The sequence below is a fragment of the Nestor notabilis genome, unplaced genomic scaffold, assembly GCF_000696875.1.
Source record: "Nestor notabilis isolate BGI_N333 unplaced genomic scaffold, ASM69687v1 scaffold31418, whole genome shotgun sequence".
NCBI lineage: Eukaryota > Metazoa > Chordata > Aves > Psittaciformes > Psittacidae > Nestor > Nestor notabilis.
Genome location: NW_009939226.1, coordinates 83693 through 99207, shown reverse-complemented (window position 1 = coordinate 99207; position 15515 = coordinate 83693). Strand labels below are relative to the sequence as shown.

At 47.5% G+C, this 15515-nt stretch overlaps 1 protein-coding gene across 1 annotated transcript; it reads right to left on the bottom strand.

Annotated features, from left to right (window-relative positions):
• Positions 1-6993: 6993 nt before the first annotated feature.
• On the bottom strand, positions 6994-13789 carry TEKT3 (tektin 3). The gene is made up of 7 exons (XM_010019745.1): positions 13211-13789; positions 12570-12653; positions 10933-11003; positions 10545-10688; positions 9067-9289; positions 8252-8406; positions 6994-7210 (listed from the first exon to the last, which is right to left on the bottom strand). Exons 1-7 carry the CDS (start codon positions 13787-13789, stop codon positions 6994-6996), a joined length of 1473 nt encoding a protein of 490 aa, XP_010018047.1.
• Between the last annotated feature and the right edge of the window lie 1726 nt (positions 13790-15515).

Sequence of the window (15515 nt, the reverse complement as noted above, 5' to 3'; positions counted from 1 at the left end):
AGGCTGCGGGAGTTCTGTGAGACCCTGGTCAGGGATCCGTGGGACAGGATTTGGGGAATGAAGTCGAGGGGAACATCATCTCTATTCACACAGCGCGGCTGTGTCCGGGGAAGAGACACTTCTGTGATTTGCTCCTGCGATGGCAATGCGATTCTGGCTCTTGGGCTGGAGGTTTTTAGCACCTGAAAGGAACTGAGCGACTTTTTGCTAAACGGAGGGTGAGATCTTCCAAAACGGGGAGCAAGGGGTGGCTGCACTCGGTACAGCAGCCTTCACTCATTCCTCAGTCACAGCTGATCTGTTGAAATAAACCACCCCCAACAGTCCCCATGGGAGACCTGCACACTCCTCGGAGTCCTGAGCACCAGCACCAACCTTCCCATCACCTCTCCCCTCTCGACACACCAGCTCCAAACCAGTCCTGCTTTGCTGCAGAGACGAGGGGATTCGGCATCCAGCCACTGAAACTAAATCTTGGGAGAAAAAAGGGAGAGGAGCGTGCTTGGCTCCTTCCTCCTGGCAGGCAGAGCCTGTTCCCTGCAGCACGGGCTCTGGCTTGGCTCCTCCGCGCTTGCGTAAGTGGTCCCATCACACGCATTAGCCAGCAAGTGGGAGTTCAGAGCACCCTGGGGTTGGAAGGGGACGGGCCAGCGGCTGAAACAAGGTCCCCAGCCTCACACTGTGCTCAAGCCCCTGTTTCAGTACATGCCTCCATGCCCCACCGTGATGCCAAACAGTGCTCTAGGAGCACCAGCTCTGCCTTGTGCCCAGCCTGGCTCCAAAGGATGCAGTTCGCCCTCCCCTCTGAAAAACACCCACCCGTTTCCCTGCTGCTGCCACCCTCCTGCGTCACCCTGTGACGCCGCACATGCCGGCAGGAGCCAGTGCCATCCGTGACTGCAAGCTCCAGAGGACTAAAACATCTGGACCAACATCAGTACATTCCTCTCTAATGAGGCTATTTCGGGCTGTCTTGCCTCTGTGGATTGAGCGCCTGTGCTGCGTTCAGAGCAGAAGGAGCCACCACGCTCCGGGCTGTGCAGACAAGGAGTGAGAAGGGGCTTGTCCCCAGGGACTGCAATCTAGCCTGCTGTTACAGACTGGCTTCTGGTGTGGGTTTATAGGTCCAAGATCTCAGTTGTTGTGTCCCTGGATTAATTACCTGGCCCGTTCCCCAAAAGCACAGCAGGGAGATGTGCAGTGGTGAATGGCAGCTGGGGGGGGGTGTCCATACTGCACCCAAGCTCCTCTGTGAATATGGGACAGCAAAACCACCTGGACTCCAGTCCTGAAAACTGTTCCAAAAGCAGCTTTTTAAGCACAGGAGAAAGATCTGAAACTCAAATCAGGGGAAAAAGTAGCCTGTGAGTAATAAAGCCTGCTCAATGGAGGAAGCCCAGAGAGAAGAGCACATCACTCCCGTGCTCCTCAGACGCTTTCATTCTTGGAAAGGTGCATCGTCCAAACAGAGCAGGGCTTTGGAAAGACATGTGCTGAGCATGTGCTGTGAAAGCAGCGCTGGTGATGGGTCTGTGCTGTGCCAGGGAGCACGGTGAGTTCACATGGATTTCTTCCCTGTGCCTCCCATCAACTGGACGTGCTCGATGGCCACTGTCCAAGCCATGAGGTGAGAAAGTGAGGATGTTCACAGCAAAGCCTTTGAGGAACTGCTGGAGAGACAGCATCAGTACCCGACCCAGCGTGGCCAGAGCATCACACAGTGCTGCCCATTGATGAGCTCAAAAGCTGCCCCCACTCCGTGTCCATCTGAGCATGGCTGGTAATGGTATCACTGCCTAAATAAAATCAGGCGCCACAATACATCTGAAAAACGCTTTGTGTACAAACCAGATTGGCCACAGGCTGTGCTGGGAATAGAGTAAGATTGATGGGTTGTATAAACACTGGGTAAAAACGTGGATTTCTCACTTCGAGACTATTCCATGGGATCACTTAAAACTTACAACACTTCAGCTTGAATTTCTAGAATGAAATAACGAGAATTCAGCAAGGAAAGTGGGGTTTATATCACTTTAAAGGACAGTGATGGACTTAGAGGACTGCTGAAAAGGGTCTAAGTCACATTCATCTGTGGCTGTGGCATCATGGGCTCTGCCTTTGGTCCAGCATACATGTACACCAACCATTCCACTCCCCAGCCCAGGTGACTCTTCAGCATTTTCAAGCTACACAACAAGGCAAGATTTTCCCTGTATGTCTCCTTGGGGATGGACTTGTTTAACCCCAAGATTTTGCTGTGTCATCACAATTTTAGGGACTCGCTTCTTGTTCCCTACCCTGGTGATTAAGACCATTAGCATATAAATGCAAAGGGGAAGGGGCAGAAATCTGCACTGTCACCAGTGAGCCTGCAGCTCATAATGGATAATGGGGGGAGAAAAATCGTGTTTCCAAACAACTGTGTCATTAGAGAAAGAAGGAGAACAAGATAAGGATTGACTCACATTTTATGGAGAACTTATAGTGCCCCCCCAACAAATATCCATATATATATAAATACACATACACAGAGGGAAATAACTGTCTAAATAAGTATTTCCAGCTGAAGGGCTCTCTGCACCTTGAAAACACAGACCCTGCTGGCAGCAAGTGCAGGGCTCAGAGAGCTGCCAGGGTCTTGCCCTTTCCCCAGCACATAGAGGGATATGCACCAAGCTGGGTCTCAGCCAGGCAGGAGGCAGCTGCTGTGCCCAAGGAAGAGGTGCCATTGCAAGGGGAATGAGCCTGTTCTCCACTGTTTAGATAAAAATGCACTGAGAGAGTGTGGGGTTTACCTTTCCTGATAGAGCTGCTGGAATGGTTATCTGAAAAGCCATTTCAAGCAGGAAAAAAAGCGGGAGGGAAGCATTTATATCGAGCAAACTTCTAAAACAAGAGGTCTAATACATCTTGGAGACATTTACTTCCTTTTCCTGACATTTGTTTTCCACCAAACCAAGAGGTATTTATGAAACATTTTAGTCCTGTCTGCATTCATGCCCAAAACCCAACATCATCCAATTTTTGCTTTCAATTCCAAGCCAGTTGTCATCACTGATAGAATCAGGCTGAAATCACTGGAGAAAATCCCACTGGCTTCAATGAAACCAAATTTTACCCACTGACTCCAAAACCCCATAGAAACCAACTGAGTTTCCCAATTGGGACATGACTCTGTGTCAGAACATAGTCAGATGCTTTAAAACACCGTGATTTGTGCTCATGTCCTGATGCTGACAGCATATAGAAGAATCCAGACTTCTGTGAGCTCTAGTGTTGAATCTACAAATCTAAACCAGCTTTGAGCCACCTTTTTGCCCAAGCTCTTGAGTTTTACACCTTTGGCTTCAGCAGTCCCAGGCTGGTCCCTTTTTCAGCCTCCTCCATGGTCCCAGTAGTGGCCACTGATGCTCTGAGGATGACGGTGCTCCATCCCCAGCAGTTCCCTGCTGAAGGACACAGTGGTGCAGCAAGTCTGCATGGGCTCAAAGAACAACTGGATCAAGACCATGTGAAACAAATCCATGGGATATTAAATTCAAGGACAGCCCTGTCAGCTCAGGAAGTCCTCAAGATACTAATTGCTGGAAGCTGGGAAAGTGGACTGGGAAAGTACAGGGTGCTTGCCTTGTCCTGGTGCTTTTATCTAAGCATCTCCTGTTGCATCTGTTAGAGGCTGAATCTGGCACTTGCTGGACTTCGGTCTGAGCCAGCACAGGCATTTCTATGATCCTATTTTCCTTTTTTTTTTTTCCCTTAGCATTTTGCCAAAGTTTTCTCCCTTTTTTCTCTCTTTTTTTTTTTCCATAATAACCATGAGTTTGGTTTTTTTTTCCCTGACTGCTGATGCTGTTTTGGGAATTCTCTCTCCCTTGAGCATAACAATCTGCATTAGTTATGCAATATACCGTTAACATGGGGTTTTGGCAAGCTTTCATTTCACCCACATTCATAACAGAGTCCTCCAGGACATTCAATAGTTTTTCTTTTCTTAGTCAGTGCAATCACCCAACCTCCTTTCTGGATAACTGCTTGATAGACTGGCCTTGACTGTTCAGCTGGATCCTGGACTGACATGGGTGAAGCAATGCTGTCCTGGCTTTATTCATTTATTTCCTTTCCTCCAGTCAGTGAACAATTAGTTTACAAACCTGGCCCTGCAGGGTTTATTGGGATGATGCAGGAGGGTGGGAACATGGCTGTGGGATGCAAAGGAATTTCCACAAGCTAACTTTCTCAGCAACTTGGCTGATAAAGGCAGCAATAAACCAATAAAAGCAGGCACAGCATTCTTCAGCCTGAAGGCATTTGAGAGAAAGGAAATGTCGAAAGGAAACGTCACATCAGTGCAGAAAGGCAGCTGAGGCAGATGAGGTTCTACTTAGAAGTGATCTGTGAAAGCAAATCATGTAACGGTACAAAAGCATCTTGTGCATCAGAAGCAGGAAGGCAGGACAGGACAGTTGTTTAATGCCCCTGGTATACATCAACCACAGGGCTGCTCAGCAGCAACCTCAAAACCAGCCGTGCAGTGGTTGAACCAAGCAGCTCAGTCATGAGAGGCAAATCCATCCCAGAGCAGAAAAGCCTGCCACAAGCCACATGTCTATGAGAATTTCCCACAAATGCCTCTGCCTAGAGACCCATTTTACAAGAGTTACATGGCAGGGCTGGCTCCCATCATGGGGTGTGCCCAGGATGCACTGCAAAGAGGGCTAAAATGAAGACTCAAACTGGAGCGTACATAGAATTAGACAATCAAAGTGCGTGGCAGGGATTTTAGAGTATCAGTTACCAGAAGAAGTAACATCAATACTGTTGACTTATGGAAAACTGGTGTGGAGAGAATGAAACCCCAGAGGGAGCAGGGAATTCTCTAATGTCTGGGAAATCTGCTGCAGGAAAGCGGGAAGTATTTGTGAAAGAAATGAGAGAAGCTGCAACTAAAATTCCTCTGGTCACGGCTCAAATGGAGGAAAGAAACGCAATGCCAATATTGTGTAAAGAGAGGGTAGGGTGACAAGATAACATTTAGTTGGGTAATTGCAACACCACACAAGTGATGTTTATTAGGAGAAAGCCTTAAAGGAGTTGGGCTACTGGGAAAGATGAGTGTTTAGGGTGCTCTGAAAGCTAAACTGAAGAAGAGACTTTGGCTGCTATTACTGGCGTGCCCTCATAATAGAACAGAACTTGGATATTTTATGTGACTCAGAAGTGAAGGTGGAAGTGAAATGAATGTGAAGCTTTCACTGATGCCAGGACTTTAACTCAAAGCATGAGCCTTGCAGAAAGGGTCTGTGGATGCCTCCACTTCCCAGCGCTCAGCCGGGGACAAATGTGAAGGGCCCATTTCTCAAGTAAGAAAACAGTTCTTCCTGAAAACCAGCCATTTGGAGCAGGGCTTCAAAACAGCAGCACAGCCAAAATCAGCAGGGTTTGTGAAAGTCGTCAGTAAAGGAGCACAGGGAGAGTAGCAGCACAAAGGCTAGAAGGATGCTAACAAAAACTGCAAGTCCCAATGAATTCAGCATGCCAAAGGTTTATTCTGGGGAGGGAGGTAAGTGGAGAAAGGGAAGGTGTGATAAGCTGGACAGTTTTCCCTGGTTATGGCTTTATGTTCTCTCTGGAAAGGGTGGCTGCTGTGTCCGATGGGCTCCGGCTCCAAGATACACACAAAGTAGAGGAAATCTATTTTTAGGCTCCATGAGACAGAAGTGCTAGTAAAAAAAGGTTAAAAAGACAATTGCTTCCTGTTTAGGGCTGCTGCTGTGAAGGGAGAAACTGGCAAGATGCTGAGGCTGGGGCAGAGCCTCAGTGCAGGTTACACCTCTCCCTGGGAGAACAGGAGACCAGGTAGGTCTGACCAGAGCTGTGCTGGGAGATGGAGTCACATAGGGGGATGCGAGACAAGGGAAGATGCTCTCAGCCCCCAAGAGCGCTCATGGTGGGCCAGGAGGCCCATGCCCTGGATTCCCAAAGGAGGAGAAGGGACTTAAGCTTCTGCTCCTTTGGGATTATTGGTGCTTGCAGGCTTTAGGCTGAGCTCAACTCTGCTTTGGTTTAAGATTCAAGAGTGTCTAAGTAACACGTGAATCTAAGGAGACAATTTGCAAAGTTAATTTCATGCTGAACCTCAGATGGGTTAAAGACTTATCCCTCTGTAAGTTCAAACACTTGGTAGAATAGGTCTGATTTGCAGCAAGAGAGCAGGTACCGCTGCAGTCAGTGTGGCTGGCTTAAGGACTGATGCATTTATCTTCAAAGTGCTTTGGTGCTTCCACTAACAAACTACATGCAAGAGGTTACATTAGGAACCCAAGTTAAACCTGCAGCAGTTTCTTCTATTAGCTGGTTGAGAGTGCTTCCTCATTTGAAGACCCCAGCACTGATATTTTAGATGACATTTAAATTTTCTTTTAATTTAATTAGGTCTTTCAATTGTTAAGCTTCTTTTAATTTAATTAATACTCTTATAATTTAATTCAGAAAAGTATCATTAAATTATCATTAGAAATAAGCTTAAAATGCAAGTTCTTCTGTTTAGAAACAGAACATACTGCAACTCTGCACCATTAAAAATACATTATGGATGTCAACAGTTAATTACTCTGACAAGTAGCTTTACTTCCCCTTGTGTTTTTCCCACATCAGACAGACTGGAAAGGAGGAAGGCAAGAAAGTTTTTCTCCTAAAATCACAGACTGGAAGGGTAGGAATTAGTCCCCATGGGTGGATTTACTCTTCATTGCATAAAGGATATTTTCTGCTACTTTCTGGCAGTGGAAAGAGAAAAAAACAAAGGAAAAAGAAATAATCCTGATAAACCATGGAACACACCAAGTAATAGTTTAATTTCTACTCAGGGCTGTCATCAGGAAGTGAAAGTTTAATAGTGTATTTTGGGAGCATCTTGGCAGAACTGGGAATGCATCCTAGCAAAACTGGGAATATCTCCTTGCAGCAGGTACTGCGAGTTTGGCAGAGCCCAGCCTAAACATAACCCACCAGGCGTGGAGTGCTGGGAAAGGTCTTGCGCATCCCCATGCACTTCTCCTGGTCGATGAAGAGCGAGTTGGCTTTGACAGCCAGGTCATGCTCCAGCACTGACTTGGCACGAACCAGTGTTTGCAGTGTGTCCTCAGCGTCTCTCAGCCGCTGCTGAAGGTTCTGAATTGTCTCATCAAGTTCATAGACCTCGTTGACAAGGCTGGAAGACAGCAAGAAACCTGTTAACAGTCCTGTCACAGGGGTGGTTTCCACCATGCTGTTGCTAACAGGCCCCTTGGGCACAGGGTTTCCTCCTTCAGCCTGTTCAGACTGACTCTGACCCCCCATTTCTGCCTGATGCATGGGAAAGCTGAGAGCAGAGCTTCTCTGGACCTCGGTGGGAAGGGATGGTTTGCTCTATATCTTTAGCATTGCACAGCTGTGTGTCCTGGAGCAGCTCGTGCCACCGAGAAGAAGGATGAGTGGATGTGGTTTCCTGTTTGGTTTTTCAGGTTTGTTGGTTCACCCTCCTGGATTTCCCTGTTCAAGGGTCCTCCCCGCACCCGTGGGTGCACACACAGCAAAACAGGACAGCTGGGAGAGGCTAAAACTGAATACGAAACAAGTGGAGCATGGAAAATACAATGGTGCTCAACAGGTTCTGGGGCTGGGTTTAAACAGCTTTTGAAAAGAGGCTTCTCATGAAGTCATTGCTAGAGGGCTCCAGGAGGAGAGGTGAGGTTTGGGGGTCCCTCACAGCAGGTGCTGCTGGACACTCAGGGAAGCCTGTTTCTTCACAGCCCCTTGGAGTGTAATCCCAAGGAGCTCACTGTGTCCTGGAAAGGATTTCCAGTGTCCCCAGTGGAGGGGAGGAGAGCCCTTAGTACTTCTCCTTATGGTGCACCCTTTCTTGCAGTTACCCAAAAGGAAGGAGCTAAGTGCTGTCAGCATGAGCCTGATGGAGAATAAAGGGCTTGTCCTTCAAAACTGAGCACATCCAGCCACTGGGAAGCAGGCAGGAGAGAAGATGAGGTTTACTCAAGTGGGAAAAACTCAGCCCCTGATTAGGTGGCATCAGGCTGGACCTGGCCATGGTGTACAGCGTCTGTGGCTGCAGAGCACCCAAAGGCTGGGATACCTGCTCGTTGCTTTTGATTATATCAATGCATTTATAGAAGGAAAGGAAAATAAATAACGTTAACTTTGTCACCCAGTGATGCTCCTGAGTGCTACCACCAGTGACTCCTCAGGGACCCCTTACCGGAGCTGGGGAGGGTCCCGGCACAGCTCCATGTTTGGTCTCCGTGTGCGCTCATCCAGCCGGGTCTGAGCCACTTTTAGCGGGGGTCCTTTGTCCCGAATGGCTTTACGGATGGCTGCTATGTTCATCTCAAGCTGGAAGATTTCCTGTAGAGTCTGGCGTGGAAAACAAACACATGCATAAATTACAAATAACAGTCTCAAGTGACAAAATCATTTCCCTTTTCTCCTGTCTGCAGAAAATAACCACGTTCAATAAGCACACCCCAGGCTCAGACCACTGTCACTCTGCCACATATCAAGGCACAGGTCCAGAAGAGATTTCTCTTCAGGAAAAGCCATTCATTGCTGTTGTTGTCACATCAGAGGAGGTTTTGGAATAGTAATGGATCTATTGAATAACCAGCTTCCCAAAATTATTGCTTTCAGGAACTGATCATCCATCAATAGCAACTAACAGAGGGAAAGTTTTTAATGGCTCCTCATTTAAGGATGTGGCATCAGTCCACAGCCCTCCAAGCCCAGTCTCTGCTCGGTTAATCAATGGTGTGTTGAGCACTTTACAGGAAGCTTTCCATGAGACCCACTGGCTCGAGCCAGGTGCCCATCACTGAACTCCGCTTCCTCTGCTTGGCAGTGCAATGCAAGAAACGCATGGATAACCATGCAGCAAACTCAGAGTGCTGAGACTGAAAGCATGTCCTTGGAGGAGAAGCAAGCTTGTGAACCCCCCACAGGCTGCAATAGCTACCAGGAGATGCAACCAGCATCTCTAGAAGTGACGGTGTCACACCGAAAGGGAGGAGTTCAGGCTACCTTGGCCAGATGAGTCTGAATCTTGCTCTTGGCATCGGCTGTCTCGGAGATACGGTTGGTGAAGGCGATGTTGACTGTGTTGAACTGGCTCCACATCTCATCAGCCGTCACTGCCAGCAGGGTCTCGATGTTGTCCCGCAGCTTGGCAGAGGCTGCCCGGTCATTCTGGGAGCGGAAGATGTTGGTGTCTGTGAACTTGGCCCATGTCTCCGGCACTGTGATCCTGGGAGAGGAAAGGAGAAGCCCCGGTGAGCCCATGGGCAGGCATGGACCTTGTCATGGACCCTGCCAGGGAGCAGTATGGTTAACTGTAGATTAAATCTATGCTCTTAATTTGACCAGATGAAAGTGAAACATCTGGACACTATTTGTTCAGTAATGCTTATCAAATGATGATATGCTCACGAGGACAGCTGTGGTACTCATGAAAGCTCAAACAAAAGATTTTCCCAGAAAAAAAGAGATATTTTAATCAGGCCTCATATTTACACATTCAAGGCATCTAGGTGCCAAGTGATTCCCAGCTACACAACAACGCATGGTCAATTCATTTTGCTCATAACTCACCTCAGTTTCACACTAAACTGAATGAGCATTAGATAATATTCCATTCCCTGTCTGTGCATTCAGGATGAAGCTCACGCCTGTGCAATAGTCCAGAACAAGGTCAACAAAAGACCAACAAAATACCACATAAGCTCCATTCTGTGATTCTCAGCACATTTTACCCCCCTCTGAATTTTAGCATCAATCCTTTGCAATTTATTTACCTGTCTAAATATGTCTGAGCTCCACTGTGTATTCAAGCATTATTCAAACATTAGAAAAACTAAATCAATCCATGCCCCACCATAAATTGCATGCATCTGTGTGTGCAGCAGAGTTATTCCCTCAGCCCTTTGCCACTTAGGGCATATCTCTGCCAGTGCTGGTTGAGGTCATCATTCATTTACTGCAGAGCCAAAGCCAAATTCCTGGCACCCAAAAGCAGCTGAACTCTATCCCAGGACCGTGCTCTCTATTTCTTTATCTCCTGTGTCATTTCGGCTCCCTGCCAGGCCCTCTCCATGCAGGGGTGAACTCCTCTGACTTTTTACGTCAGTGAGAAGCACTCAGGCAAGCACTGACACATCTTTGAAAAATTCATTAACTTAATGAGCTGTGCAGAGGTGCTGGGCTGAATTCATTTTTCAGGCTGATCTCTGAACCCTGATATAATGTTTAATTAGATGGGACTCGCTTTCAATGGGATATTTGACTTGCTTTTGCCTGCGGGATGTTCAGCATCAAGCTGGAAACAGAGGGTTGTTCTCCCTTTATGCTGAGCAGGGAGAAAGGCCCCCTCCAAGGCTGGTGTCTCCCAGTGGGATGGATGTACCACACATAGACACATGCCTTTACAGTGGGCTGGTGGAAACCAGCTACCTGCCAGGGAGAGGCACCATGCCCCTCAGTGCTCAACACCCACATGCACTCACGTGGCATCAACTCGCTCCACGCCTCGGTAGTAGCTGATCCCATCGGAGGTGTTCCTCAGGTGATGGCACTTGTCATCGATGCGGTGAGCCGCCTGCTTGTTGGCCAGGTCCCTCTCCAGGTCATGCTGGGCTCCCCTGTTGGACCTTCAACACACAAACACCAGGCATCAGTGGGGAAGCTTGGGTGGGATGGTTTCCTTCACATCTTGCCTCCCCACAGCTCCTGTCTGGGTAGCTATGTGCTACCACAAACATCACTGCCAGCTTCCCATGGAGCCCGCAGGGGTTTCAAGCCTGCAGGGTGTGGGTAGAGGTAGGGGTCTGCTGGGGGTGCACATTACAACTGCAAATGGACATCAGCCCTGCAGCATAAGGAGCTCCTCCTTACATGAGCTGGGCTTTCGCCTTATCCAGGTGCTGCTGCATCCTCTCCTGGCAGGACTTGATGATGTCGACTTCCTGGGCAAAGGCAAAGCATGACCCCATCAGTATCTGTGCTCAATTCTCCTACCCACACTCATCCCCCCTCACACAACCTCAACACACAGCAAGAACTTGCCTTTTGTCTTTCTGCCCATAGCAGACAGGCAGGGAGTGAAGAAAGTGCCCTCCAACCTCAGCACACCCACTTGTGCTGCCAAGCCTGTGCACAGCAACCAGGAGGGGACAGGATGGTGCTGTGGCCACAGCCATGGCCTCTCAATTTGCTTTCAGGGTGGGTTGCCAAGTGGTTTTTCACCTTGACATCAATGTCAAGTGCTTATTAGTTCTACTAAAGGGAGACAGGGACAGATCCTCACTTGATACAAACAAGTACAATGGGTCCTGGACCAGCAGCTCTACACATCCCCAATCAGCATCCACCCTTTTTGCTCGCAAAATATTTTCTTCCCCTGGAGAAATTGTACAGGACAAGAGGAGATGGACTTTGTCATTCCTAAGAGGCATTCAGCTCCACTGGAGGAAGGCATGTGTTGCTCTCAGCCCACTTCAGCACAAATCTATGCATTTGGGAAGCCTCAGCTACCAGAAGCAGCTGATTAGTGCTCCAAACCCAGGAATTTTTAAGCCCTCCTGTCTGCATCAGCCAGCTGAAAAGCACAGTCTAAATGCATCCCAAACACTAAAACCCCAAAATGCCATTATAGAGATACCAGCTTTGATTATTTTCCTAAAATCTCATGACCTTTAATTTAATATTTTAATTTGTTAGAGCCTGACTCATAAGAAAAGATCTTCTAATGGAGCAGTGGCTTCACAGTCTCAGGGGCCGCAATTTCCTCCCTAGTTTCATGCTGCCTTTGCAGTGATTGTATTTCACTGTACCCTACATTAGGATCCCATCTTCTGTGCCAGCTCTCAGCATGTTTGCTTTTTATTCATAATTTAAAGCAGACTATATAAAGGCAGGCAGGAGTGCACGTTTTTATGATCTCTATAAAATCCATTGCCTGAGCACACATAGTCCTACTGCAGCCGCACTGCTCTGAGCAAAGCAAATCTAAGCTGGGGGTAGATGTAATATCTTTTATTAGAGCAACTAATATAGTTGGCAAAACCAGACAAGCTGTCGGGCACACACTGTTGTCTCCATATCTGTGTGTGTATGTGTGTTAAATATATAGAGATGTATGTACGTGATATAGATATAGACATACATCATATGTATGTGATATGGATACATAGATAGATCCTGTGCTGGCAGGGCTCTAAAAGGCAGGACAGTCTCATAAATTCCCTGAAGAGGGACAGAGGACCCCAATATGATAAACAAATACACAGCTGGTTTTCAGCTATTCCTTCTTCTGTAAGGGCAAGCATTGCCCTTCTTCTGTAAGGGCAACCCTGCATGTTCGTGCTGCTGCATGAGGGAACATGACCCCAGCCCAATGGATTTTGGGGGTTTGAGGAGTTTTAGCACCTCACCAGCATTAAGGAGCCAGCCAGGGAACAGGGCTGCAAAGCCTATTTAGACTAGTTTAGGTAAAAATAACTTTAACACATGATCTGTGTTGCCAAACTTACTCTGAAGAGCTGTTTCTCCACCTCATCATGGACGAGGTCAATGCCCATCCTCTTCTCCCGGTGAAGCAAGCACTCCCGAGCAACCTGTTGGGAACATGCCATCAGTGCCAGGGTTCCCTACAGGGGTGGTCCCCATGTCAAGTAACATAAGAAAAGAGATTACGGGTGGGCACAGAGATGACAGCATAGGATAAAACGTACCCAGGGGACATAATTTAGCTGACAACGAGCAGTCGAGCTGCAGCATCAGCATTAAATTAACATGAGGGAGCACACGTGTCCCTGGTGCAACCACTGCTGAATGCAGGGACCTGCGTCAGGCTTGATGCCGACCTCACCAGAGTTTCATAGCAGGACATGGGCTTTTGTCTCCCAAACCAGGGTTTTGGATATACTGCTTATAAAAATATTTGGTTAAGCAAATACTGTTCTGATGTGCTCAGCATGTGCTGAGAGGGGATGCAGCAGATGGCAAGGGATTTGTTTATTGCGAACTCAACTAATGGTCTCTTAATAAAAACTTTCTAGATGTTACAGAGCTGTAATGAAACTTAATCAGATGTTTGAATGGCTGCAGATGTTTCAGCAGGTTTTTTTCAGCCGGAGGCTACAGCTTGCAGCCCGTTAGACAAGGTGCTTACCTGGAGAGGAGCCTCTGTCTCAGCCAAGGCTCTCTCCAGTCGTTTCTTCACATCTGTGAGCGCGCTGGTCTCTTTGATCATCTCATCCAGCTCATGGCAGAGCTCAGACTTCCAGAATCCTATATCATTGACACGTACTCCCAGGTTTTTGGTGCTCTCTCCTTGGGTTTTCATTGTCTGCTGATGTTTATCCTGAATCATGCGGCACGTATCATCTCTGAGGCGCTCCGCGTTCTGCCGGGAAGTCTCCGACTCTTTGTAGTTGGTCATGTTGGACTTGTACCAGTCCTCAGGGGTGTAGCGGGTGAAGAGGTCTGTTCTGTTGCAAACAAAAGGCAGTGTCTTGCCAGGGGTTATCCCCTCGTCGCATTTGGAAAAGGGAGCCAAAGTTGGGTTGATGGCAGCTGTTTTATAGTAGCTTCTGGGCATCCAGGGGAGGCTGAAGGTCTGAGGCAAAGGGTAGTAAGGAAAACGGTTCTTATAGCTTGAAGCCATGGTGCTTATGGCAGGCAGAAACTTGTTAGGTGTTGATCTTGGATGGGCATGCGTCGCAGTTAAGGGAGAGCCAACCAACTCCATTCTTGAACACTGCTCTGCTATTCAGGTATGTCCTGCACAAAGCAGACAGAAGATGACAACCTCACTCACTAAGCTCCTGCGCTTGAGTTACTTCTTACAGCAACATATGCAACTCACAATGCACACAGCACCCACACATCATCTGCACAGGCCTACAACTCTTGAAAGCAAATCCCTTCTGACAGAATCCCAAGCATTTGTATACATAAGGATTTGACTTTCTTGTTAGTATCTAGTATCAGGTCTTGAAATGTGGAGAGAAACAAATCATAGCTGCTAAGGGGGGCGACAGATAATATGCTTCATCTTCCTTAAATCTGTCAATCCAGTGTAACTGTAGTTGCTCATTCTGGGCTGTTCATTTGTTTCTTTCAGCCAGTGTATCTGCTGATCTTATGGTACTCCAGGTACAATGTTCTCTTTAAAAGTTCCATTACAAGCCCTGATAGCTTTGGACACACAGCTGCAACCAGCACGGCATGATTTGTGTGTGAGGGACTCCATCCTCATCTCTATCTTCACTTGCATTAAATGCTCAAGTGAGAAGGCTGCAGGTGAGCTGAGCTTTACAGGACTATACCCAAATTTGAACCCCGCCATGTATTTCAGCCTAAAAAGAACAACCATCTCTCGGCTTGCAAAGGAAGAAAAATGTCTGTGGCTCACCTGAAGTAAAATGAATCCACTTGGAAAGGAAATATCCCACAGTCTTTTCAGAGCGGCTCATAAACGCCAGCCTTGCAGTAACCCTAGGAGGAATGACCACACAAGAAGATTTTGCTACCAGTAACTACATACGGCACTGTCGGTGCTTATTGCTCTTTCCAGATACAGGTTATCAGTCAATTATAATCAGAAAAAGAAAGCAGAGGGCCACCAAATGTACCAAACACACCTAATCTGAGGACACTTGGAGGGTATGTTGTGCTTGGTGTGAAGCTCTTGTGCGGTTACAGGTATCACCCACTGGTAAAACAAGTCCCTATGGCTCTTGCAGCCAGCTGCTGTGTTGCAGGGATGTATTCTCCTGCTAAGAACAGGACCCTGGTGTGCTACAAGATCCCTGGGTGGGAGTGGGGTTTGACACATGCTAAATCTTACTTGTTATAGGGTGAGATCAACTTTAATCCTTTAGAAGTGGGATGTTTGCATGACATAAACTCACTTTTGTTCCGGAACAAAGCAATCGCATGACTAGAGGTTTAATTGCTCCTCCTGGTCTACCCTGAGCACTTTGCATCTGTAGGTGACCTGATTTTAAAATCATAAAACCCTCAAGAAAGAGAGTTTCTTTCATTTCAGTCACCTGTGCAACAAAGAACGCCTCTTTCTGCACAAGGGCAGGACCAAGGACTCACACTTGCCTACTGGAAAGCTTAAAAGGCAATAGATGGGAGGAGACACACAGAGCCAGGCAGGCTCTGCCTGTGAGCTGCTGTTGCTGTACACCAACGTAGCCCTCTAATGCCAGATACTCACAGCCCATGGACTATCTTGGAGCCATTCCCACTTACACCAGGCAATGAGCAGACCACACAATTCATTAAACTGCAGGTTTTCTAACATCTAGAGGTGACCTAAGGGGCTTCTTGTGTCACCGGTGCCTGTAAAGCTTTGATGCATTCAGATGAAGGGTCTCAAAATGCAGCTATTAAACAAACAAATGGCAAATACAGGAGAATAACTCCTTTAGCTAGGGCAAATCGGAGAAAAATAGGGATGAGTC

Bases quoted from the DNA above. Each gene is read 5' to 3' on its own strand.
- TEKT3 (XM_010019745.1), bottom strand. From the start codon at position 13,789: ATGGAGTTGGTTGGCTCTCCCTTAACTGCGACGCATGCCCATCCAAGA. The intron at 10,689-10,932 runs GTAAGGAGGAGC...TGTGTGTTGAAG, and splicing joins AAGGCGAAAGCCCAGCTCAT to GTCCAACAGGGGAGCCCAGC. The intron at 9,290-10,544 runs GTGAGTGCATGT...TTCCTCTCCCAG, and splicing joins GTGGAGCGAGTTGATGCCAC to GATCACAGTGCCGGAGACAT.